The sequence below is a fragment of the Candoia aspera genome, chromosome 7 (assembly GCF_035149785.1).
Source record: "Candoia aspera isolate rCanAsp1 chromosome 7, rCanAsp1.hap2, whole genome shotgun sequence".
Classification (NCBI taxonomy): domain Eukaryota; kingdom Metazoa; phylum Chordata; class Lepidosauria; order Squamata; family Boidae; genus Candoia; species Candoia aspera.
Genome location: NC_086159.1, coordinates 5,037,668 through 5,063,677, shown reverse-complemented (window position 1 = coordinate 5,063,677; position 26,010 = coordinate 5,037,668). Strand labels below are relative to the sequence as shown.

General features: G+C 43.6%; 2 protein-coding genes across 2 annotated transcripts in view; one reads left to right on the top strand and one right to left on the bottom strand.

The window, feature by feature from the left end:
* LOC134501189 (store-operated calcium entry regulator STIMATE-like) overlaps nt 1-18,658 on the top strand; it is a 39,224-nt gene extending 20,566 nt beyond the window's left edge. The window contains exons 5-8 of the mRNA XM_063308797.1: nt 9,138-9,250; nt 10,240-10,323; nt 12,556-12,672; nt 18,167-18,658. Coding sequence (XP_063164867.1) covers nt 9,138-9,250; nt 10,240-10,323; nt 12,556-12,672; nt 18,167-18,265 — 413 coding nt within the window. The 3' untranslated portion in view covers nt 18,266-18,658. The remainder of the gene's footprint in view (nt 1-9,137; nt 9,251-10,239; nt 10,324-12,555; nt 12,673-18,166) is intronic.
* Nucleotides 18,659-23,899: 5,241 nt separating this feature from the next.
* Nucleotides 23,900-26,010, bottom strand: part of ITIH5 (inter-alpha-trypsin inhibitor heavy chain 5) — a 43,122-nt gene continuing 41,011 nt past the window's right edge. Inside the window, exon 14 of the mRNA XM_063308124.1 lies at nt 23,900-24,229. Coding sequence (XP_063164194.1) covers nt 23,931-24,229 — 299 coding nt within the window. The 3' untranslated portion in view covers nt 23,900-23,930. The remainder of the gene's footprint in view (nt 24,230-26,010) is intronic.

Sequence of the window (26,010 nt, the reverse complement as noted above, 5' to 3'; positions counted from 1 at the left end):
CGTGACCACAGGATGCTGCGACGGTCACAAATGCGAACCAGTTGCCAAGCGCCCAAATTGTGATCATGTGACTGTGGGGATGCTGTGATGGTCGTAAGTGTGAGCACTGGTTGTAACTTGGTTTTTTCAGCAATGTCATAAGTCTGAACTGTCACTAAATGAATGGTCACTAAGTGAGGACTATGTGTATTATGGAAATCCAGCCATGATCTTAGTGTGTTGAATGAAGCAAGCCACCTTATTAAGCCTTAAGGCTTTATCTCAGCAAGGCATGTCAGGGGAACATAGGAGTTGATTTGTTAGCCCTCGTGTGGTGTTCATTGTGTTTTACGAGCCCAACTCAAGTGTTTCCCGGCTGAAGGAGGTTTTAAACCCGGCATTTCAGAGTCTTGTGCCATTTGCCCAACACTGTAGCCTCTGCCCAGGCTGGGTGGGAATCGTGATCTTGCGTTCTCATGTAGTTTAAGGCAGCAATTAATCTCTAATACGCCCTCTCTCTCCACCATCCCGCTGTATGGCAACATCAAGCAAAATATTTTCTCTTTAAATGGAAATGACCTTTTCGGCTTGGCTTTGATTTTTTTTTTAAGAGCAGTGTAAAAATGGTAGTTCTCTGCGCTCTTCCTTGCTGCTGTCAAAATTGCTGCAGTTTTTTCCTCCCGTGTGAGCAAGCGTTTGCAAAGGCTGGTTTTACTCACACTCTATAAAGCTGGCCATAATGCATAGTGTTTGTTTAGGGCCGTGTTTCTCAACCTTGGCAACCTGAAGATGTCTGGACTTCAACTCCCAGAATTCCCCAGCCAGCCATGCTGGCTGGGGAATTCTGGGAGTTGAAGTCCAGACATCTTCCCGCTGTCAAGGTTGAGAAACACTGCCCCAAAGGGATTGGGGGCTGGTGAATGTGAGTAGGATAAGGCTGAAGGTAAAGAAGATTTAAATGGATAGACAAGTCATGCACTGTGTTACAGTTCATACGTTGGCTCCCCATATCTTGCAGATTTTCCTCTCTTCTGTCACATTCAGACTTGCAATTCAGTGATAATTTTTTGGAAGGACCCTACAGGTTTCAGGAGCCACATTTTTCCTGGGATTACAAAGTACAATCTGCAGCTATAGACCGCAGAGGAGAAGAACAGCTTTACTCTGCCTTTTAACTATTGCCTCCAGGGTGGTCTAGTGGTGATGGCTGTTGCAGAGGGAGCAGGGGAGAGCAAGGTTTTCACCCTCCCTCCACCAGATCTTGCTGAGGTGGATAAGCTAACTTCTTTGATTAGAGAAAGGACATATCTACATTTATTGGTGACTGGAAACCTCTTTGCATAAAAAGGAAAACTTGGACTTTTTGCATAAAAATGAAAAAAGAAATGAACCAGTGATTTATGGCTTTGATGATTAGACAGATTACTGAAAGAAGAGAGTCATGATGAGAGAGCTTAAAATATAAAAACATATAATATAATTAGAGAGAGCTTAAAATATAAAAATATATAATATAATTAGAGAGAGCTTAAAATATAATTGTGCTTATAACTGCTGTGAAGAATATCTGAAGCCACTTCTTTGTATTTTTTCTTTTTTTTTCTATTTCTCTTTAGCTTTTTTCTTTTCTTGCACTTTTTGCTTTCTCTTTTCTTTCTTTTTCCTCCCTGCTTTGTATTAGTTTGTATTAGCTTTTATCTTTTTAAAAACCACACACACACACACACACACACACACAATCAATCAATCAATCAATCAATCAATCGTGTCCAACTCTTGGAGACTGCCTGGACAAGTCCCTGAAGTTTTCTTGGCCAGGTTTTTGGAAGTGGTTTGCTTCCTAGGGCTGAGAGAGGGTGACTGGCCCAAATTCACCCGGCTGGTTTCATGCCTCAGGCTGGACTAGAACTCACAGTTTCCTGGTTTCTAGCCTGGTGCCTTAACCACTACACCAAACTGGCTCTCAGCTTAGATAAAAATCCTCCCTCAGCCACAGAAGTTTCCTGGCTGACTTTGGGCCAGCCCCTCACTTTTAATCCAGCCTTCCTTACAGGGTTGTTGTGGTGAGAAAAACTGGAAGAAGTACTGTGATGGCAGCCTTGAGCTCCTGAACAAAAGGCAGGATATAACTCTAAAAAATGAATTAACACCTCCTCTTTTCTTCCCCCATCTGCCACAGCCAGTTTTCACAATGTCCAATATTCAAGCTCTTTGAGCTTCTCTTTTCATTCCTTGGGTGGACTTTGAGTACAGGTAGTCTTCACTTAATGTCCATTCATTCAGTGACAGTTCAGACTTACGACGGTGCTGAAACAACCAACTTACAACCAGTGCTTACACTTACAATGGTCATAGTGTCCCCACGGTCACGTGATCATGATTTGGGTGCTTGGCAACGGGTTCGTGTTTATGATCGTCGCAGCATCCCATGCTCACATGATCACCATTTTTGACCTTCCTGAGTGGCTTCTGGCAAGCAAAATCAATGGGAAACCACAAGATTCGCTTAATGATCATGTGGTTCGATTAACACCTGTGGTGATTTGCTTAATGACCACTGCAAAAAAGGTCATAAAATTGGGTTGGATTCACTTAATGATCACTTTGCTTAGCAACCGAAATTCCGGTCTCAGTTGTGGTTGTTAAGCAAGGACTACCTGAAGGACATTTTCATGGAGAAGCAAGTTTAAGTTGCTAAAGAACTCCAACATCCCCCACCAGGGCTTCCTAGGGGTACTGGCAGGGTGGTCTAGTGATACTGGCACTGCCCAGGTACCTCCCTCCCTGTTAGCTGTCGGGAAATGTGCAATTTTTAAAATTTATTAAACTTAATTTAATTTTCAGAAACATTGCAATTAACATTTCTTGGGGGAAAAAGACTTTGCGGTATTATGTGTAAACAAAAGAGCCGTATAACTACAGTAGATTGATTGCTCAATTATATGCCATGAAGTCTGTGTCAACTCTTAGCAACCACACACAACGGTAGTTCTTAAACTGGGGGTAATTGGCATATCTTGGGGTTAATGGAGCAACCTGTAATCACTTGTTTGGGAGTCCCAGTTGTGAGTGTTGCTGCTACTTGTATAAAACAAGAGTCGGGGGGGGGGTGTTGTGTGGGGGTAATGATAGTATCTGAGATCAGGAAACGTGGTAATTGAGTCCTTCTCAAAGAACCACTGACATAGATGGACCTTCTCCAGGATGATCTGTCCCCAAACTATATTGTCACTATATCATCAGTCACTTTATATTGTTTATCCTTGTGGTTTGCTTGGTAAAAATACAGGAGTGGTTTGCCATTGCCTTCTCCTGCCCAGTATGAATTGATGCCTTTCCCATTGTCACTAAAGTGGTCATTGGCCTCCAGCATCTTCCTGTATACCATTGTTGCCCAGTATAGCTGCCTGCTTGCTTTATGGGGCAGTTGGGATTACCTTCTTGCCTTGGGTGACTGGGAATGTAGATGCTTGGCATGCATCCTGACATTCTTTGCTCATCCCTCCCAGGGACATGTTCTCCCTGCCACAATTAGGCAGCATTGATGGATTTGTGAGTGATATAACTATATTAATACTTTTTTAAAAAGTTCCTTCCAGTTATTCTTGACTCTTAACAATTACGTGGACAAGTCCCTGCAAATTTCTTGGCAGCATTTTTACAATTAGTTTGCTCTTGCCTTTTTTTTTGCTTCCCAGGGCTAAGAGAGAGGGACTGGCCCAAGGTCATCCAGCTGGCCTCGTGCCCAAGATGGGACTAGAACTGACCGTCTCCTGGCTTCTAGGCTGGTGCCTTTAATCAATCCACCAAACGGGCTGTCATATTAGTAGTTTAAAAATTATATACTTTAAAAAGAACTTAACCTGTTATATATGAAAGAGTAAGAGAAGAAAAAAGAGGGAAAAAAAACCCTTATAGCTAGGGGAAAATGCTCAGAGAAAATCCAGAAAATAGAGGGAAAATTGTGGGGGAGGTGGGGGTGGACCTATATAAATGGCAAAACAAAAAACTAGAAATGCAAAAAAAGAAACAACCTAAAGTGTATTTAATTATCCATCCATCCATCCTAATATAAAATACATAAACATCAATCTGAGGGAAGGAAACATGTACTTTATGTTGACTTTTTCTCCATCCCAGCCAGAGAGCATCATGTCTCTTTCCATCAGTATAACTGGAGGAACAGGGTGGGTTGGATTTTGGAATGAAAAAAATCTTAAAACTATTTGCTGGATGAGTTGCTTATTCTCTTAAGCACAGCTAATAAACAGTCTGCAGATGGAGCTGACTAAAAATGCCTTGAATATTCTCTCTGTGCAAATCCATCATTTTTTTTCTGCATTGTCCAATTCGAGGCTGCTGATCCTCCTTTTTCCTCCCTGGAACAATCTGGGACAAAAAAAATAAAATAAAAAGAAACTCTTCCAGATTTGTGGATTGGCTGAGTTCTATTGCAGCTCAAGATACTGTTTGGTTACTAAATTCCCAATGGAGATCTGGGTTGGGTCTGTTGCAACTCAACGCTGGAAAGTTGGACAGCCCCTAAAAGAAGATTTAACAAATTCATTACGGGGTTAAGCATTTCTTTGCGGCCATTCTGGAAAGCTTAGGCTGTGATTATGGGCTAATTTATAGAGGTTGCCGCCACACAACTTGGCGCTGCTTACTTACTAAGGAGTGTTTAAAAGAAGCATCCACAGCATTTTTGCACCGTCCCTTCATGCGGAGGTTGGTTTGCATCTTTACAAGTAAATTTGATTCCCTTCCCTGTTTTTTTAATTGCACATGTGCATGCTTCTGCAGATGTTTTTCTGGGAATGGGGACTCCAAAACAGGGTGAGCCCTGCTCTAATTCCAGGCTGACAATAACTTGGGGGGAATGTCAAGGGCAGAAGTGGGCAGAGACCTGATGTCACCTGCCGGGGGAAAAAAAAGGGGCACGTCTTTTGGGAGTGGATGCATAACGTACAACTGACTTTGCTTCCAGTGGTGGACATTTTATGAATGAGCAAGCCCTGCCCTGTGGCAGCCATTTTGTTAGAGTGCCCACGGCCCACTTGTCCCCAAGTGTTCCCTATCCATTTTACAGCCAGTTCCCGGTCTCCTTCCCAGATTTTTCTGCTTCAGCATTTATTTAGCATCCCTTTTCGGCATTTCTTTAGCCAAGCATAGAATGTTTTGGACAAGGGAGCACCTGATTCTCCTTCCCCGGGGCTGGTATTCATGTCCTCAAAAGCCTCCCTCCTGATGTTAGGTTACTGATGGCCTGCCAGTTTGTTTCTTTTAGTCAAAGAAAGACAACGGGCATGGAAACACAAGTCCAGCCCGATTCCTACTTAGGGAACCCACAGGCTGTAACAGGTGGAGAGGGGGGGGTGACCGTCTTTGCAAAAGGATGCAGCATAAGAGCAAGTCGGAACCGCATCTGGAAATGTTTAGCGGAACAGCTGGGAGCCTCTAAAAGCTTTTGTGGTTTTTTGTTTTGCTGTTGGCTAACCCATTTTCCCCCTCCAAGGATTTTTCCATGCCAGCTGGAAGAAGATTATGAGCATGAAAGAAGGCAAAACAAAGACCAGAAGGAAACGATCCATTTGGAAGGGTGGTGGTGGTGGTCAATGGCATTTGATGCAAAGCTCTCTCCCCAGATGCCTTTTGGACTAGAGAGGGCGCGTTATCGTTCATTTGCTTGCCTTTCAGCCTGTTCTTCCTCCAGGAATGCAAATCTCCTCCTCTTCCCCCCTTCCCATCCTCCAAGCAACCCTGTAAGGTAGGCTCTGAAGAGATAAAGGTGACCTTCACACCTGGACATTCAGCTTGTCTGGGACTGAAGAGGGCTGCTTGAACCCAGCCAGGCAATTGGGGAAGCAGGGGTTCTGGCTGAGTTTCTCTTGAAAACCTAGCTAGTTTTTTTTGCTAAACTATGGTGGAACAAACCATGGATTAGTGTGACGTGTGAACTAGGTGGTAGAGGCTGGCCCCAAATAGCCCGATGCATTTTATGCCCGAGGATAAAGTGGAAAATGGAATCCACTTCTGGCAAACCTGGAGATGTAACTGCATAAAATTTGTACAGATCGATTGGGGTCATTCGAGATTTCCAGTTTGTTCCCAATCAGTCTGTAAGCTCCGTTTTCTCCATTCACCTCTTCTGTTTCTGGTATCTGGAACAGGAATAGGTTACCAAGTAGATGCTTGGTAGAGGCTTAAGAGTTTCATAGGGTCTGGAACAGAAGCATGCTTTGGGGTGTGCAGGCAGTGTCTTGACACCCGTAGGTGTCACAACGCTGCAACCCAGCTTACGTAACTCAGAGCCCTTCTTTCTTTCTTTTGCAAATTTATCTGGCCACCCATCTTAAACGGATAACGAACTCTTGTCTCCCTGCATCCCCAGATGCCACTGGCCCAGAAAGGTCTCCATCCTATTCCTCACCGAGGAAAGCGCATGAGCTAAGTTTTTCATGCGCAGCTGACAACAGGAATCCTTGGCAAGGATCCCTTTCATGCCTTTGCAAATTCTGGGTGCAGGTATGCCTTCCCTGATATTTCTGTCCTCGATTCTCAATGGGGGAAGCTGGCTTTTGTAGGAAAAGGATGTTTTGCATCCCCAACGGGGTGGCCTTCCCGTCTCTGCAGGAAATGGGTGAAGAAGGCTTTCTGAGGGCCTTTTGCTCAAGACCACAGAAACCTACAGCCAGCTTCAGCTTGAGTTTTTCCAGACTGATTCCAGACTGCTCCACTGACGCTCCAACATTTTGCTCTGTGTGGAGGCGTGATCGAAGAAGCCAGTGGGATGCCTTGCATGGGTCATGCTTGGAAATATCGCAGCTCCTTCTGCATCCCCCAAAGAGAACATCTGGAGGATTCCTAAGTAGGTTGAAAGGTTCTTTCCACAAAAGTTGAATTCAGAATAAACTCTCACCTCGTAGCAGACGATCCTTCCATAACATGGCTTGCTCTCCAAGTCCCTCTTGCGCAGCTGAGCAATGCATCGTTGCATCTGACTTCAGAATAGGAAAATAACAGTCCAGTCTTTCACATCACAGATTTTCAGCTGCTGTGGACCTGAAATCACTAATATTGATGCGGATGGCCTTTACTTTGCAAACAAGATTTGCTGTTCTAAGTCCCAGCCCAGCGGTTTCCAGTTGTTTTTGCAAGTCTCCTGAATTTTCAAAAGGACCGTTCTTCTACTTCGGCATCTTGGGCAAATGCGGGGCTTTAAGGCCTCAGCACCCTGTCTTTCCGTGGTCATTGGAGATGGCATGGCCTTGAATGCGCCTGAGTGGGCAGATTATGATCTCTCATCTCAAATCACAAAAAGCAAAATACCTAGAGTGAGGGGGAAAACAGAAACCAGATGAAACACACCATGTACATGTTTGTATGTGAGTGGACGTTTTTATTTTAAATAGAGTAAATAATGTGCAGTACAATAACTTAGAAAGCCCCATTTAGTATTCAGGATCTGTAATTTCTCATTCCAGCATTTTTCGTCTCTGGCGGTCTAGCTCAATGAGATTTGATACATGGGGATTTTTATTTATTTTATTTTATTTATCAAATTTTTATCACCACCCATCTCCCCCCCAAGGACAGATTCTGGGCAGTTATACAGTTTAGTCTTGCACTGAAAGAGGAGTGACATACTGCGTGTATGTACTGTTCCCCCTTTAAACAGACACCAAAAGGCGGGTGGGATTTTACATTTGTGCAGACGCTTACAGTACATGGCCAGATTTGTTTATTGCATCCAAAGTCTGCCAAACAGATCTATTAAATTGAGGGTTCATTGTTTCTCTAAAATACATCAATCTGGAAGGATCAGGGTACGCAGTGATCCTTTCTAAGAAATTCCTGAGTATAAACCTTTTAGCCGAGTTTGCACCTGGCGCAAAGCCTTTTCAGTGAAAGGGGCATTGGCATTACAGTATTTGTATAAGGTGCTAAGCTTGTTCAGTGTTAACCTTGGTTAGTTTTAAATGTGGCATGGTGTGTTGCCTAAGCCAAGGTCGTTAGTATTTGGTTAGCCTTCTTCTTGGGCAAGCCCAGAAAATGGGTTAACACAATAACCGGATTAAGCACATTGAATGAATGCAACACCAATTTCAAGTGGCATGTAGTGTCTAAAGAAGTATAGCCATTACGTCTGGCAGGAGTTCTTTTCCATGGTGTCAGGGTGCAGCCTGACCTGCTGTCGTGTCCTCTTACAATAACCAAGATAGCTAGACTGTCACAAAGTCTTAACAGGCTTATTGCAAGAAAAGAGGGGTGACGTTACAGAATCCTGGAAATTGGTTATGTGTGTATTTTAGCCCCCACCCCCCACCCCCTGAATATCAGCAGGTATGTTAAGGCAGATCCTCCTTGATGTCTTTGATCCTCTTTCCAATTTTCTTTTGATTTGAGGGGAACTGGCTGCCCGTTCATGAGAAGTGAAAAGAATATCCATGTTTTGCAGTGTTTTGCAAATGTCCATTCTCGTTCCCAGGTTCAAAGAATTCCAGGATTTCCACCCTAGTTTCCAGATGTTGTCCCTTGCTCCTCTCTTTTTGAGGTCTTCAGAGCACATGGGTGGTCACTGGGAGACAGCATGATGTCCTGGACCCGATTTCCCCAGCTTGGTATTCTCCACATCTGTGATAACTCTTATCACCCCTAGACATCATGGGAATTGCAGCCCAACATATTCGGAGGGTACCAGCATCTGGAAGCCAAGCAGATCAGACTTAGGGAGTACTTGGATGGAAGATTGTTCAGAAATCCCAGAAGAAGGCAACGACAGCATACTACGTATTATTCCAAAGAATATTCAGCCAGAAGGTTGCATGGTCACCTTACCTGTGTCCCCCATCCAATGAGTTGCATTAGTGGTAGAGCTGCTGCTTGGAAATGCAGAGGTTCTCAAGTTTTGTTTTGTTTTGTTTTATTTATTTATTTATATTTCAAATTTCTGTCACTGCCCATCTCCGTGACTCTCAGCCTGTACAGAGTATCAAAGTAGTGGTGACCGTCTTACAATCTCCTGGATGCACGTGTTGATGTGAAGCAGAATGCCCTGAATTTGTGGGGAGTGGGAGTCTGCCCAGTGCCCCCAGATGGCTGGTTCTTATAGTTGGTGCACGAATCATGGGCTTAATTCGGCCTTTGTTTCCTTTCAGGGGACCCACCCCAGGCAGCTGCTTGGATTGGTCAATGCCTTCTCTACTTGCTAATAATGATCTTTGAGAAAACCACTATTGCTCTTGTCTTACTCATTCCTGGTTGGACAAAGGTAAGGAAGAAGAACCGGACTCACATCTTCCATTACTCATTAACTTTAATAACCTTTAAAGGATGCTGTTCCAAGCAAGATTAGCCCATGTATTTAAGTGCTTCCTTAGAGAAAATGCATTAGGGAGAAAGATGCTCTACATTTCTGCATGTGGGGAATATTCTGGCGTGGATATAAGAGTCCGTGTGCATGCTTCCCTTTGCAGCTCATGGGCTGGAGAGAGCAGCGATGTGGTTGTGTGCAATTAAGGCAGTGATTGTCAGTAGGATTAATTGGTTAGCACCTGCAGTGTTAAAACAAAACAAAACTATGGTGCTGGAGTGCTGGTGGGACCCCATTAGGAAAGACCTCTGATTGTAATACATTGAATTCTCAAAGCAAAGGCAGGATGTCAGTGCAAAATCCTGCAGATTCCCTGAATTTCTTTCCCCTGTCAAGGAAGCTGTGAACGTGTGCATCACACCCTTGTGCAATACAGTTGCCTGGAGCCTGCTGGAAGCTGCTCCACTTGAGTTCAGCCAGTCTTTGCTTTGCTGCATGGACATCTCGAATAGTCTTTGAAATGCAGCACAGTGAGAGACTGCTGATTCCCGAGGTTGCCCTACATCAGTGTTTTTCAAACTTGACAACTTTAAGATGCCTGGACTTCAACTCCCAGAATTCTGGGTGCGGAATTCTGGGAGTTTAAGTCTTCAAGTTGCCAAGTTTGAGAAACACTGCCCTGCCTTAAAAATAAGGAAGAATGGCTTGAGATCAGCTCCTGACGACCACATGGCTATATCTATGCACTTTTCTTGGCAACCGTCATAGAAACGGCTTGCCATTGCTTTCCTCCACGATGTTTTTTATTTTTTTCAGTTTCCCAGTCTAGTCTAAAGCCCTGTGATTTCCTGATGGTCTCTGGTCCAAATATTAACCAGGCCCAACCCTGCTGAGTCCAAACCAGGTTTCTCCTCCATAAAAGGACTGTATCTCTTTTTTCTGCCCAGCTTCAGGAAATCCTTCTGGATTATATCCCTTCTCCCCAGCTGGAGCTGGTATTGGTGATGCTTGTGGTTCCTTTTATAGTCAATGTGAGTAAAAGGGTGGAAGGAAATGAATCTTTCAGCCAGGGATCTGGAAGGGGAGGGGGGAGAGTGTGGGATTTCCATCTGTCATCCCATGGCCAAAATGGGCAGAAAACCTTTGCCTTGGAAAATATTACTTGTTTGTTTATAAAGAGTTTAGATGCATAAGGACACCCAGTTCAGCACCAGCTCTGCATGGTGTACAGTTTTAAAACAAATGAACACAAAATAGCAAACGTAATGGGGGGAACAAATACCCTAGCCGAAACAGGCATTGCATACTGGATGAGCACATCCAAGCCTACCCCTGGGGGCAGGTGAGTGAAACAGGTTTTCAGAGATTGTTTAAAGCAGTGTTTTTCAACCTTGGGGACTTAAAGATGTGTGGACTTCAACTCCCAGAATTCCCCAGTCAGCATGTATGGACTTCAGCTCCCAGAATTCCCCAGTCAGCATGTATGGACTTCAGCTCCCAGAATTCCCCAGTCAGCAATGCTTGCAAGATTTTGAACATTTGTATAAGACAACCACAAGCAATATTGAGGATCCTGGGTAAAAGTTAGTGGCTTTTTTTGGCCCAGCTAGCAGTATAAAATTATAACAGGCTATTGGGCAGGAATTTGACAAATTTATTAGTAAAACAACAGGAAGCCAACACCCTGGTTTGTTCTGCCGAGTCACAAAATTACATTAAAACGGAAGCAGAGCATGTTGGTAGAGCATCTGTTAATCAGACATTAAACCAGTTAGAACAAAACAAACAAAAACAAACAAATAAATAAATAAACCCAAACTCCAGGAAGACATCGCAACATAGGAAGACCAGGCACTTAATGTTACTACAGTAGAGGCAGGCTGTGTATGCTGTAAAGGCTGCAAAGGGCCAAATCTTGCTAACCAACCAGAATGAAAGCAAACTGTTAAGAGAATGGGTGATCCCAACTACTATTAATGTCCCCAAATGTCTGTAAAATATTAAGATGAATTGAGCTCCATTTGGATATATTTTTGCCTCTTTATACAACTGTTTCTCAACCTTGGCAGCTCGACGATGTGTGGACTTCAACTCCCAGAATTCCCCAGCCAGCAATGCTGGCGGAATTCTGGGAGTTGAAGTCCACACATCTTAAAGTTGCCAAGGTTGAGAAACACTGCTTTATACTTCTATATTTTGCTCATACACTAATGTTTGATGGAAGTGGGGTGATTCTTTCCACCATCCATTTTAATCTCATAACAACCCACCCGGATGGGTCAGGATGCGGGCCTCTAAGTCTCCAAGGGAGCTTCATGCTAGCTGGGGTTTTAAATATGGTTTTTCCTAGTCCAGGTCTACCACAGCACCACACTAGCTAATTAAGAATTAGGAGTGTGCCAAATATTTAGGGCTGAAACATTTGAAGCCCAGAATGTCCTGCTTTAGCCCTAAATGAACTTATCTTTCAAAAAATGGTGATTTTCCAAATGCCAAATTAGATTGGGGAATGATCTGTACAGAAACCATTTTCATGAAAATAATGTACAAAAGTACCCTGAGTTAGGGGAAAGATTTAGAACAAAATTATTTGTTTGCATTGCTGACCAAAGGACATACAGGTAGTCCTCGCTTAACAACTATTCATTTAGTGACAGTTTGGACTTACGGTGCTGAAAAAACTGCATTACGACCAGTCCTCACACTTATGACCGTCCCTGTGGTCACATGATCACAATTTGGGTGCTTGGCAGCCGGTTCACATTTATGACCATCACAGCAGCCCATGGTCATGTGATTGCCATTTTCGGCCTTCCAAGCTGGCTTCTGGCAAACAAAACCAATGGGGAAATGCATGATTCAGTTAACAACCACGTGGTTCGCTTAATGACCATGGTGATTTGCTTAATGCCTGCTGCAAAAAAGGTTGTAAATCCAGGTTGGATTTGCTTAATGACCGCCTCACTTAGCAACCAAAATTCTGGTCCCAGTTGTGGTTGTTAAGCGAGGACTACCTGTATGCTTAGAGAAATGTGCTTAAAACTACCTACCCATTTATGGCAGATGTGAAATAGTAACTCTCTAAGATGGCTGCCCTTCTTGTGATAAGCCACAGGGGTCATACCCACCAAAGTTAGCAACCCATATAAACCCAAAGTTTTGCTAGGTTTGGCAGATTTCCCACCCTAACAAGCAATAGCAAAAATTTATCTCTTTGTCTACACGTACAAATATTTTCTTTCTTCTCCCCCCCCCCTTTTAAGGCTCTCATGTTCTGGGTTGTCGACAGCTTGATCATGAAAAAATACAAGGAGAAAGGAAAGCTGGAGGTCCAGGGCGCGACGGAATATCCGCAGGCTTTGAAAGATGACGAATTCCAGGTAGGAGAAGAATCACTGCCATTGCAGGGGAAACAGCTGGCTGGCCATGCAGAGCTTTGAAGGGGCCCTTTGGTGAGGATTCGGTTGAAGTGTCCCTTCGGAGAGCCAGTTTTTCTTTGTCTGTTTTAGGCAAAAATGGAAGTCTTGAAAACTGGCTGAATAATTGGCCAAAAGCATGTGGTGTGGCGTCTGTGTGTGAATGTACCCAGGCATTCCTTCCCTGCCTCCCCCTTTAACTGGAGATAAACTCATCACTGTTCTAAAACCATCTGGTTGGGCTGCTATCACACCCATTTAAAACCATTTCCATGTAAAAATACACTTTAACAAATGGACAACTTCATTCAGACAACGATTACAGCGAGGAAAGTTTCCGTTAATGGAAGGGAGGAAAAAGATCATTGCACACCACTGGGCTTGCCACAGAAAATGGCCAATAATAAGCAGGAAGGCCAGAGGCTCGGCAAATTCAATTTTGGAGCACTTTCCAAAAGGAGACTGAGAAATACACCCTCCCGATTCGGGATATCCTCTGAGCACGCTCTAGGTTCAAAGGGGAAAAAAAATCCATCTTATTTTTCCAGCAAACCTTTGTTCTCTGTTGATGCACATGGGAGATTGTGTGCTCAGCATCCGGCGTCTCTGTTTGCAGACGTGTTGTCTGTGCCAAAGGGCAAAATTTGGTTGGGAGATAGTTATCTGTGTCGTCTCTACCTTCGCCCCCGCCCTGCAAGTCTCTACGTCCTTCTCAGTGTTTACAGTGACCCCTGTAACAGCTGACTGTCCCTCTGTTTTGGATGTGTGCATCTTTTTGGAAGAGATGGGTGTCTATTTAAACTTCAGTTTTTGGTCCTGTTAAAGAAAACTGGGTGGGAGAGGAGCAGAAAAGAGCCTTCTGCCTGATAAGACCAATAACCTATCTAATCTAATACTTCACCCAGCATAATAGATTAATAGATTGATAGACAGCATAATAGGATGGGAGGGATCTCAGAGGGATCTAGTCCAACTCCCTACTTGATTCAGGATCTGCTACAGCACTTGAAGACCTCCAGCGAGCTCTTGCTATCCGTGAAAAATAGGGTTGGGCTGGAAAACCTTCTCTGCGGTTCTTGAGTTCTTTAGATTTGTATTGGGGTACAAATCAAATCAATCAATCAATCAATCACAAAAGTACAGATGGGGGTTCTCTATGAAAGGCTGTAGAGTTTTTAAAAGTAGTTGTCTTCAAGTTCAGCTCAACCCCAGGAGACTTTGTAGAGATCTGTATGTTGTTTGCTGCCCAGGAACACAGAAGCTATCTTTCATTCCGTTCTCCTAGGATATTTTCCCAACTTCACCTCGTCTAGAGCCCTGAGAGTTTCCTGGTGGGGTTCCCATCCAAGAATTAGCCTGGCCTGACCCTGCTTAAGTTTTTTCTATCACCCAAGCTTAGCTAGGTGTTTTGGGTGTTAAAAGAGAAGCGTGTCTTCCATTTACATATTTAAAGTTTAGTTAGAACTTCGGAAAATGCTGAACTAAGATGTTTAATAATCCAGTGTAGCAGAAAAACTACTGCTTTGAGAAGGGAGGCGTGTGTGTGTGTATACATGTGCACAGGCATGCTTGCGTGTGCAAAGGGCATACTGTCTGAGCCAATCTTTGCAGAACTTGGGGCTTGTAGCTTTAATTTCCTTACATTGTCCTGGGGAAGTTGTTGAAAACTAATCTGTTAGAACAACATCTGGGGGCTAAAACTAGGTTAGGCTGGGCCAGAGTAGCAAACAAACAATGCCTCTTTGGAACTCAGCAGTCAGTTTCCCCAGCCATAAAACTTGCAAGTTGATTGATTTTTATAGCTCCCCTGTAGAAAAATCAGTCCCTTTTTCCCCTCTCAGGCCCTGTGATTCTGTATGCACTGCTGGCGTTTGTGATGGTGGTTTTTGTGTTCTCGCTTAGGGTTGGTGCTTTTGGCACTACGGAAAGGGCACAGGATCAGCCACAAATAGTGCAACAATTTTGACCAAGAGGGTTCACTTTGTTGCAGAGTCCCCTATGGCAGGATAATGAGCCTTTCTCCACTGCTGAACTGTAGTGGTTTTTCCTCCTCCTGAGTCAGAAGAAGACTAGGCGGGCATGACGTTTGCTGTCCCCACTGCTGATCCTTCTCCTGCCTTTGAGGGCCTCAGTTCCCATTCACGGCCAGTCCCCTGTTGTCCCTCCAAGATAATGGGTCAGAAAGCCTGACAGATTTTACACACCTTGTGGTTGTCCTTGGATGGTGGTGGAATAAGAGGGAAAACACTCCCCAACAAAGCTAAAGGTGTCATGTTCACACCAATGTTGCCGGTACATCGTAACGTTTCGCATGTCATTTGGCTGATGCGTGTTTCGTCTGGGAGGGGAGGAGGATTCCGTCTCGTGGGATTGTTATATGTTGGCAGCTGGATTGGAATGTGTTTGGGTTATCTCCTGTGTTCAAGGTTCCTTTCCCAGGACATCAGCAGAAACGGTTACCAGCACCTGGGGGGGGGGGGGAGGTTGCAACGGCCGGGCGAGGGGAGGGATTATGTTTGAGCCGAGGGTTTTTAGTTTGTATTTGGCGCGCTTTTGCTCATTCTCAGCTTTCTCTGTATTTGCATACTATTCTTTAATAAATCAGATATCATTAAGTTCCTGCTTGTGAGTCTGAGTCTATTAGGGTAGGCAATCATTACAAAAGGTGACTCTGGCCCATCTCACTTCTGGCTGGGGGTGAATTGAGGGCAACGTCACGGAGACATGGCAGAAACAAGAGGTTGCTGGGGGTGTTGGGGCCATGTGGCCTTCTTTGGCAGGAAAAGTAATCTTCTCTGAAAATCTAGCTCGGAACTACCATGTTCCTCTTCCCCCACCCTTAAAATTTCTCTACTTTCTCTGTAGAGACCAATTTCTTGCACTCATTCAGGTGCCTATTTCAGGATATTTGTGCAATACTGTATTGCAAACAGTCCTTTAAAGCAAGGATTCCAACAAACTGGAAGACTGGGCTTTCTAACCACGGCTGGATTTTAGATATTTGGAGCGATAGTGAACTCCATTGAAAGCTGAAGCAATCTTGATTCCAGTCTGCTAAAAACACAAGGGCTATAACTGGGTTTCTCTTTCTTGCTCTTCAAGAGTCATGAGACTTAAAATGGTTTCTCCCCACCTTCCTCCTCCTCCTCCTCCTCCTCCTTGGTGATTGCTTATGGTGAGGTGCCTCAGCGTTCATTAGAATGAAGTTGACTGTCCTCGTTGAATTACTGCTTGCCTTAAAAGTTAAGACGTCCATTTTCTGCAACGGAAGAGGGAACTTAGGTGGAAAAATTAAAACCCAATTGCTTGTATAGGTTCCAAAATTTGGAGGACTAATGTGTGTGTGTGGGAAGGAATTAAATATCCCTTTGTCAGAATAGTTGTTCTGGAGGGGGATTTTTAAGGCAAATGATACTTCTCAGATCTTCACTTAATGTATGTCTCTTACTACTTGGAGGCCTTGTTTGCAAGAGCCAAAAATCAACCAGAGATTTGGCTGCCCTGCTGCATGCAGTTACAAAGGAGTAGCACGCTATTGCAAAATCTGTTTTGTGTTAAACTCTCTTCAAGTAAACATGGGTATTCATTAGCAAAAAGGAGTGGAGGTTGTTTTTGAAAAAATGAAAACCAGAGCAGGGGAAGTTCATCCCAACTGCTTTGGATTGTTTCATGGGAGCAATGGAGTGTAAGATTTATTTATTTATCGTATGGCACATTCACTTCGCAGTTCAATAGAATAAAAACACAGGAGATAAAATACAAGGTATAAAATATAGAGTATAAAATAATAGACATATGTCTAGATTACAAATGTAATTTTTTGCTTCATTTGTCACAGCCAGGAAATCAGCGAAATCTCCACCATAGGCTCTGTTTTGACACTCTGTTATATTTATTATTTAATTTATTATTATTTAAAGTTATATCACCGCCCATCTCCCTCAACGGGGGACGCTGGGTGGTTTACAATAAGAGTAATGATAAAAACATAAATTGCAGTCTAAAAACATAAATAAGATAATAAATATAAAATCCAAGATGAGATAAAACAAAATTAATAAGGGGTGCTGTGGTGCCAACCACCCCCAGGTGGAGCTATTACCCTCCCCATCCCAAGCAAGGCGGCAGAACCAGGTCTTCAATTTTTTCTGGAAGGCCGGGAGCGAGGAGACCTGTCTCAACTCCGGGGGCAGGATATTCCAAAGGGCGGGCGCCACTGCAGAGAAGTCCTGCCTCCTGGACCCCGCTAGATGAAATTCCTTTGCTGATGGGGTCTGTAGCATGCCCTCTCTGTCTGACCGGGTGGGGCGGGTCGATGTTATGGGGAAGAGGTGGTCCCTCAGGTAGCCTGGTCCCATGCCATGTAGGGCTTTAAAGGTCATAACCAACCAACACCTTGAATTGGACCCGGAAGCAAACTGGCACCCAGTGCAGCTCGCGCAGGAGTGGTGTCACATGTGCTGATTTTACAGCACCAAAACTGTCCATGCAGCCGCATTCTGGACCAGCTGAAGCTTCTGGATACTCTTCAAGGGTAGCCCCATGTAGAGCGCGTTGCAGTAGCCTATGTGGGAGATGACCAGGGCATGAGTGGGAATTCTGGGAGTTGAAGTCTGCACAGCTTAGAGTTGCCAAGGTTGAGGAACCCTGCCTTAAATCTTACATTAAGCTCTCTGCCTGCTGATCTATTACAGAGATGGAAGCATGTTACTTCCATCTTAGCTGGGTTAGGCTGTAACCTCCACTTACAGAAATAGTTATCCAACATTTCTAAGTCAGTAGTAAGAACATCTGCAGTTGTTTCAAAAGATTTATCTTGGGTGGCTATAGCCCAGTCATCCGGAGTGTAAGAGTCATCCAGAGTGTAAGAGCTTGAAATTATCAAATGAGTTTGGGTGGGATGTTGAACGCAGTAGTTTAGGGTATTAACCTGAGCCATGTCATGAAGTGCTACCTTGACAATAGCTTTCCAAAACTGGAGGAAAAGACAGGCTTGGAAAGGGAAATTCTATTCAACCCTTCCCTGCAGGGTTGTTCCCCTTTATAGCAATTTGCATTAGATTTTAAAAGGTGCATGAATGAACAGGCAGCCTTCTCCATCCACTCATAAGCGATTGAACTTGAAAGCCTTCAGCTACCAGAACTGGGTTGCAAATATTTGAGTTGCCACCAGATGGCAGGAGAGAGATGGTTGTCTTTGCTCCCATCTACTGGTCATCTGGAGCATTGTGAAGCTTTGATCTGATAAACCAGTGTTTTTCAAACCTGGCCACTGTAAGAAGTGTGGAGTTCAACTCCCAGAATTCCCCAGCCAGCATTCCGAGTCTTTCCATTTTTGCACATATAATAGTCTCGCAACAGTAATCATACAAGTTAATGAATAGTTCTGATCGGCAGATGGTAAGAAAACATGGCCCACAAAATCATTTCTGAATGCATTTTCCCCTTTACTTCACAGGTCCTGCTTTGTCCCACTTTGGACTTTGACCATTCCCGAAGTGACCTAGACCTGTCAGCGTCTCTTCACCAAAGCAGGAGCCCAAGTTTAAGAAACTGAGATTATCAAGTAGCCCTTTAACAACGATTTAAAATTATTATTGGGTGGCTGTTGTTGCTGTTTGGAATATGGTGCTGGGTTATTTGGAAGGTATTAAAATTGCATTTTTGGTTGTGTGTTGTCCTGCTAATTCCAGTTGAACCATTTATTCTGGCTGGCCAGCTGGTGATAGTTTCTGATTGATTCTGCATCGTAGCACCTTTTTTTAAAAAAAATCAAAAATAAGAATTGAAACAATTTGCCTTGTGCAAACTTTATGACACACAAAAGCACAGACCACTTGTCAATCTAATATAATTAGCAAAACTGTATTTAAAAAGCCTTGTCTGGCCTTATTGACTCAATTTTTTTACTTCTCTTTTGTAAAAGTAATAAAGATTTCATATTTAAATGGCTAAAGAAGCTATTACTGTTGTGTGTTTTGGGCTCTGATTTCAGAAAACAAAAACTTGGACTGCTTGCATGCTTGTGTAGAAATTGTTTTGTAGCTGGTATTCTCCCTGTGAATTCTGCACTTGGGATCCACACAAAAGAGGTGTAGAAAGCATTTTGAGCACCATTCTGGGACGAAACAACATGCTGTGCTCCATGTTTTTTCAAGTATTCTGCCATAAAGAACAAATGGAAATCAAAACAAGCCTCACAAAGAAATAAATAGTAGTAGTTTAACCTGAGTGCTGCTACCATCCACCTACAAAAAAATTGGCCATTGGGATGATGTTTATATAAACCATTCCCATAGAAAATATTGGTACTGATAGTTTAATATCTTTTTTGTTTTAAAAAAATCATCCTCTTGGCCAATTTTTCTAGACATTAGATGCTAGAAGCTCAGCATGGACTACCACCCAATCTATTTTTGGCCACAGGGAGCAAAAGGAACAAGGGCTTGATTTTCCTTAGTTTCTGTTGCAGAATTCTTGAAATATTTTTTTAAAAAAATTTATGCACACTCGAACCACACAATCAGAGTCATGTATATGAGATGGGCGGCCATATAAATTTACAGAATAAATAAAATCCCTGTTCCAACATTGCTTGGCTGTCTTAAAACACCAATCACCAGCCTCTAAGCTTGTGACTCTTCCATGAAGAGTCGCCCAGAGTCACAAGTTTGAGATGGGCAGCAATATAAATTGAATAAAATAAATAAATAAATTGAAAGAATGAATGAATGAATGAATGAATGAATGAATTCTGAGTTTGCAACCTGTGTTCTAACCAAATCGGTTTTTAGGCAGAACATTGCACACACATGACTACTGTTCTTGGATTTATAGAATTTGATTTTTCAAACTTTTTTTAATCTGCCACTTTATTTCAGGAAGAATTGCCACAGCAGAAAGGGTGCTTGCCCAAAAGGCCATTAGTGGGCAGTGAATTATTCATGACCAGAAGTGGAGGAAAGTGGAAGGTATTTCAAGAATTTATTGCTAGAGTCATTGGAAATTCTAAGAGGGAATCAAAAGCAGAAAAATACCATTCCCCCATTCTTGCTCCTTATAAATTGTGCTCTTCATTGCAGAAACGTGTGTTTGCGCAATGTGATTAACCAAGTGTAAACCTTATCTCTGACGAGAGGACCGCGTGGATGAGAAAATATTTTAGCTTTGATGATATGGTAGAAAAACGCTGAACGATTTTTTTTCCTTATGTTGCTGTGTATTTGGAGAATCCCAGCAATTGTTCAGATATCCCGTCTCCCTTCAGGGCAAAAGAAGATTCCCTGGCAAAGTTCTTTTTAACTGCTGTAAGGAATTTTAGGGCAGCCTTTTAAGAAAGGATTCAGAGCTACAGGCAGGTTTTCAGGATAGCCAACTTTGGAAAAACAACTTGCTGTACTTATCTGTGAAACTCAGTGCTAAGAAACGAGAATTCTATAGATCAGAATTCTATAGATCAGCCTTGGCCACTTGAAGATGTGTGGACTTCAACTCCCAGACTTCCCCAGCCAGCATGACTGGCTGGGGAAGTCTGGGAGTTGAAGTCCACACATCTTCAAGTGGCCAGGGTTGAGAAACACTGTTATAGATTGCAGCCTCAATTCTCCAAGCAAGATCGTGGGCAGGTGGGACATCTCCAGGCTTAAAGAGAAAAGTGGGGAAGTGGTAGATAAGGAGGGAAGACCAGCCATAGAATGGTAGGGCTGCAAAGTGGGAAGGGACCACCGAGATCATACAGTATAAACCAACTCTCTGCCACATGCAGGAAAAAAACCAGTTGACCACCCATGGACAGGATCTCAGAGAATCCCTCCAGAAGCCATTAAGACAACCACAGGTGCAGAAGAAGCATGCCTTGAGCCCAGGGAGGTAGGAAAGTATTAGAAGGAGACTGGCTCCCCTCTAACTCCCTGGGGTTTAGGGGGAGGGAAGGGAAAACACATGAATGTCAGCCCGACAAGGTAGACCAGACCAGGATCTGACTCTACAGATAGCTTGGAATTCTACTTGATTGAGATAGGTTACAGAAACAGACGCTTGAAGGTCCGCCTTGGAAAGCCCAACTGAATAATGCACTTGATCTGGAAGTAAAGAATGAGCATGTCTGTATTATAACCCTGTATGAGGAGGCTAAGCATTCTGCCTTTCTTGACTGAGAAGCTGTGTGATGCTCCTGCTGAATGAAGCAGGAAGAACTCAAGACTTGAACCAACTGTTTTATCTTTTTTGTGCCCAAATAAATGCAAGACTGAATGTCAAATTCGCAGCATGTTGTGAGCTGTTTATGTACCCCTCGTTAATCCTTGGATTAAGTCAAATGTTTCTCAAGCTCAGCAACTTGAAGATGGGTGGACTGCAACTCCCAGAATTCCCCAGCCAGCAGGGAATTCTGGGAGTTGCAGTCCACCCATCTTCAAGTTGCTGAGCTTGAGAAACGCTGGGCTAAGGCTGTATACTGTATACTTCTATCTGTATACTTCAGCCTCAGTTCCCTCATTTGTAAAAGGGGATTTGTGACCACCTTATATCTCAAAGGAAAATAACAAAATCTATGCTTTCTAATAAATTCTCTTTTTCAGCCTCTGTGATGAGCAGAAACTGAGAGGCAAAACTATTCTACAAAGTTATCCTTCCCCACACTGCATTTTGGCTTTTTAGCGTTGATATTAAAATTACTGGGTTTGTGAGTTTGCCCACTCGTTACCAGGAGCTCTTTTATTGACACGTGCCGTTTGTTGCCTTTCTTGTACCCTCGGTCCCTCCTGGTGGGTTTCCTCTGCTCATTCTCTGGCCTGGGAAATGGCTGTTGTTTAAATTAGCATCTGTGTCACCTCATTTCCAGTTGTTTGGTTAGCATAGTTTTGTTTGGTCTTTGCGATAAACTCCTTTGTGTGTTTTTTAAAATTTAAACAGGAAGCCCAGGCATAAATTATTTTAAAAAATACATTAACTATATTTGTTCTTCTAAAAAGGCAGGCAAGGGAGTGGCAGGCTTGAAATTCTTTCTGTGCTTCTAAAATCTTTGTCTCTAATCCTTATGACATGGTTTATTTGGCTGCTGTTCCCTTCTGCATTCTATTCTACTAGCTCCAAGCAGGGGTGTCCTTAGAGTGTGGTCAAAAAAGTCAAGATGGTGGCCACGATGGTGCAATGAAAGCTCTGCCCATTTTTATGTGCATTATGCAGATAAAATGGGCGGGGCTTTGGTCTCCATCGTGACTGCCATCTTGACTTTTTTGACCACAGCCTGCAGATCCCTCTGCCACCCAGAGTGGATTGCAAGATAGGTGACCATGTAATTTTGCATAATATTCTCTTCTCTTCTCTTCTCAGTAGTCCTCACTTAACAACCATTTGTTTAGTGACAGTTCAGACTTACAACAGTGTTGAAAAAAACTACTTATGACCACAGTTATGACCATTACAGTGTCCCTGCGGTCACATGGTGATGCTTTGGTGCTTGGCAACCGGTTTGCATTTTTGACCATCGCAGTGTCCTATGATCACATGATCCTCATTTCCGACCTTCCTGGCCGGCTTCTGGCAAGCAAAATCAATGGGGAACCGCAAGATTCACTTAACGACCACATGGTTTGCTTAGTGCCCACGGTGAATTGCTTAATGACTGCCGCAAAAAAGGTAATAAAATCGGGTCAGATTTGCTTAATGACCACTTTGCTTAGCAACCAAAATTCCGGTTCCAATTGTAGTCGTTAAGCAAGGACTACCTGTATTCTATATTCCATTCCATTCCGTTCCATATCCATAAATAAAAATAGAACACACAATTACAGTAAAAAGAATAAAATTAACTCAGCTAGTAATATATAATAGCAGCACCCATCCCCTCCACCCGATTGGGTTAAAACCCAAAAGCCCAGCAGATGTGAATAATTTGAATTTCTGATCTGCTGTTGCTGACATCTTTTTTCTGGCCCCGTCTGCTATTCTTCCCTTTAACAGCCTGGCAGATATTGGAAGAAGAGACTTTTGACACATTTTAAACAAACGTGCCCGTGAAGGGCGAAAGACTGGATCAGCCGAAGTGAAGCTAATTTGGCTCAGCTGGAGTCCTCAGGAGTGCCAGCGTGTGGAAGGGTGATGAGTCGCACACATTTGTGGGAATCTTGGGCATGTTCGCCAGATTGAGATTCTTTCAAAAGCCATAATGAAGAAAGGAAATTCAGTAGAGTCAACCCCTGGAAGAGGTCAACCGGGAGCAGCTGGGTGGACTTGTGAGAAGTAGCCCTGTTCTAGGAGGTACCGTAGAATTGTTACATGCCAAAGATAGCAGTGAATAAGCTGTTAACCGCAGATGCAGGTTAAGTCATTTTTAAGATATAAACAGGGACGGCTATTTCTTACCACCCTGTATGTGTTAGTCGCTTCAGGAATGCACAAATGCCTTTATCCCATGCAACGCTTTTCTGTCAACAGGAAGTTATCCCTTTCTGCATCTGCATTTCTGCAGATTTCTGCACCCTCTGAGTTAATTACACATTCCCTGCTCGGGGGATGGTCCGTGAATCTAATCAACGTAAAAAGAAATCCTAACCTTTCGTTTTTCAAATGCCACCAGACTCCTTGGAGGCTTTACCTCCAAATATTAAGGCAGCCACTTTCCGCAAATCGTTAAATGTGTGAGTGTGTGCGTGTTCCCCATATCCACCCAGCTACATTACAGTACAGTTGGCGCTGTGTTGCTGAGTCTGCGTAACAGACTAAGCCACAAATGCTAACCAAGGTTAGCAGGTTGTGTGAAGGCAGACACAGGTGAGCTACAATAGCCATGATTCAAACAACGCTTGGCAAATTTACGGTACTTCAACAGAGGCCGAACTACCTTCTTAACAGACTCTCACTGAAACTAAGAGCTTTTGGAAAAACAGCTTCATTAGTTTTTTGCCCTTTGGTTTCCAAGCAAAATTTCCCATGTGCTACACCTACTCACTCACACATTATACGAACAATGCGATATCAAACATAAAAGGCAGTCGTGTGCATCTTTTACGATGACTGAAGAGCTACTTTTCAAGAACTAAATAATACTCATACATTAGACTTTGCTACAGCCGCTTATGGAAATGTCCTTGGTTAACCAGATGCCAAGTAGTTGCTGCAAAGGAACAACTGCTTTTAAACTGTGTTTCTTCAGCATGACAAAGCACAGTTAAAATAGAGAAGTTTCTTCTGGGAGGAAAGCAAGGGAGATTTTGCTCTCTTCAAAGTCTGTTTTCCACCAAGCTGCTAGTCCCTGTGTCAAAGGGGTGGGAGGCCAAGTAGTCTCTGTAGGCCCCATCGATCAGTTTCTCTGCATTGTTCTTGGCAAACCAGCAATCCACTTCCTGTTTGCCGTTGTAGATCTTTCTCTGCTTCCAAACGACGGGCACCAAACGCCCTTTCAGCTTCAGGGCATGCCCCAGGTTCGTGTCCCCAGATTTTGTTTCGTTCCAGCTGCCCAGGTTACAGTTCGGCGAGAAAGGCCCAGTGAGCAGCTGAACGTCTTGGTGCAAGAACTGGCCTGCAAAAGAGGAAATGGAATTCACGAGCGTGTGAATGAATGAGGCAGGAGTGTGCGAGCAATTTCAACCGATAAGGATGAGTCACGTCTTTTTGCAAAAAGTCCCTATGTGGATTACTGTGAAGGCAAGTGAAGTGATTAAAAACAGTTCTAAATACAATCATCATCATCACCCCCCCTTTCTACCCAGAAGGAACTCAAGGCAGGTAATGATTAATACTCCAAATAATAAATGTTGAGCTCCTCTTAAATCCACATACTCCACTGGAATGGCTCCTTGGATCAAAGTCCTTTAAAATACCTCTGCAGGTTACAAGCAGGCTAAGTTCCTGCCCTTTGGGAGAGGATAGACAGGATTATGGCTGTGACCTGCGCAAGCTCCAGCTCCAAGTGAGCTTCCTTGATAAGGGTCTTCCTCTTCTTCAAATGAGAGTAGCCTTTGGCACTTCCACCCGCCCACCCCTGTGTACAGTTAAGCTATGGATTGTGTGGCCTTAGGAAGCTAAAATCCTTTCCACCATCAGGATTCATTCAAAACAGCCGAGGGTCGCTGGATTCTAATTCTCATATTCCTGGGTGATTCTAAATAAGGCAAACAGATTCTAACCTGTGTAAAGGAGGTTACATTTCTGCACATTTCTGGGACAACAGCTGGGATAGGTCACCAGGCACTGCCCTCTCCACTGGATTTTGCAGGACAGACCAGTCACCTGACTTCTGCAGAGGCATCTAAGGGCATAATCCCTGGCATTATGTGGGCTTCATAGGTGCACAGATATAGCGCTCTTCTGGAAGAACACTAGATCTCTTTTTTAAAAACATATGCATAGCGGTCTTCTGAAAGAGCACTAGACCTGCATTTAGAAAAGTACTCTCTGGAGATGGCAGTTCCCAAGGTGCACAGAACATCAACTGTAAACCGCGAAAGAGAACCAGGATCTGTTGACTGTGTGAATCTGGTTCTGTCCTAAATGAGCACACTTTTGCCAACAATGGTTTTTTCATGACCAAAGTTCCTACTATTTTTATGACTTTAGGGGCAACCTCATTTTGGCTACTATTAGAGAGCCAGTTTGGTCTAGTGGTTAAGGCAACGAGCTAGAAACCAGGAGACTGTGAGTTCTAGTCCTGTCTTAGGCAGGAAAGCCGGCTGGGTGACCTTGGGCCAGTCCCTCCATCTCAGCCCAACCCACCTCACAGGGTTGTTGTTTTTGTGGGGAAAATAGGAGGAGGAAGGAGTAATAGGTATGTTTGCCGCCTTGAGTTATTTATAAAAATAATAAAGGTGGGATAAAAATTAAATAAATAAATAAAATAAATACTCTAATACCACTTTGCATACTCCACCGCAGCAAGCTGTGGCCATCCACTGCCAGCAATGCTATTCTCTTGCAGTGGTTATCATTTGCGACCTTGTGTCTGGTTGACAAGTCCTCACAGGAGAGAAGTGCTGGTCAAAGGAGGGACATCCCACCCAGTGCTCCAGGTGAACCTCTTCTGCTTCAGCTCACACCCCTGCACCATACATGCAAACTGTCAGCCAGGCCATGTTTTGGACATGGGTATAGCTCTCTTCCAGAAGACCGCTAGAACTACATTCAGAAAGAGGTCACCAGTGTGGACTCTGCCTTTCTGAAACTTAAGACCCTATCTGATCCTTTTGTTCTATGGCAACCCTCCCCAGGCTGTCAAATTGCCAATACTGTAGATCAGTGCTTCTCAACCTTGGCAGCTTGGAGATGTGTGGCCTTCAACTCCCAGAATTCTGGGAGTTGAAGGCC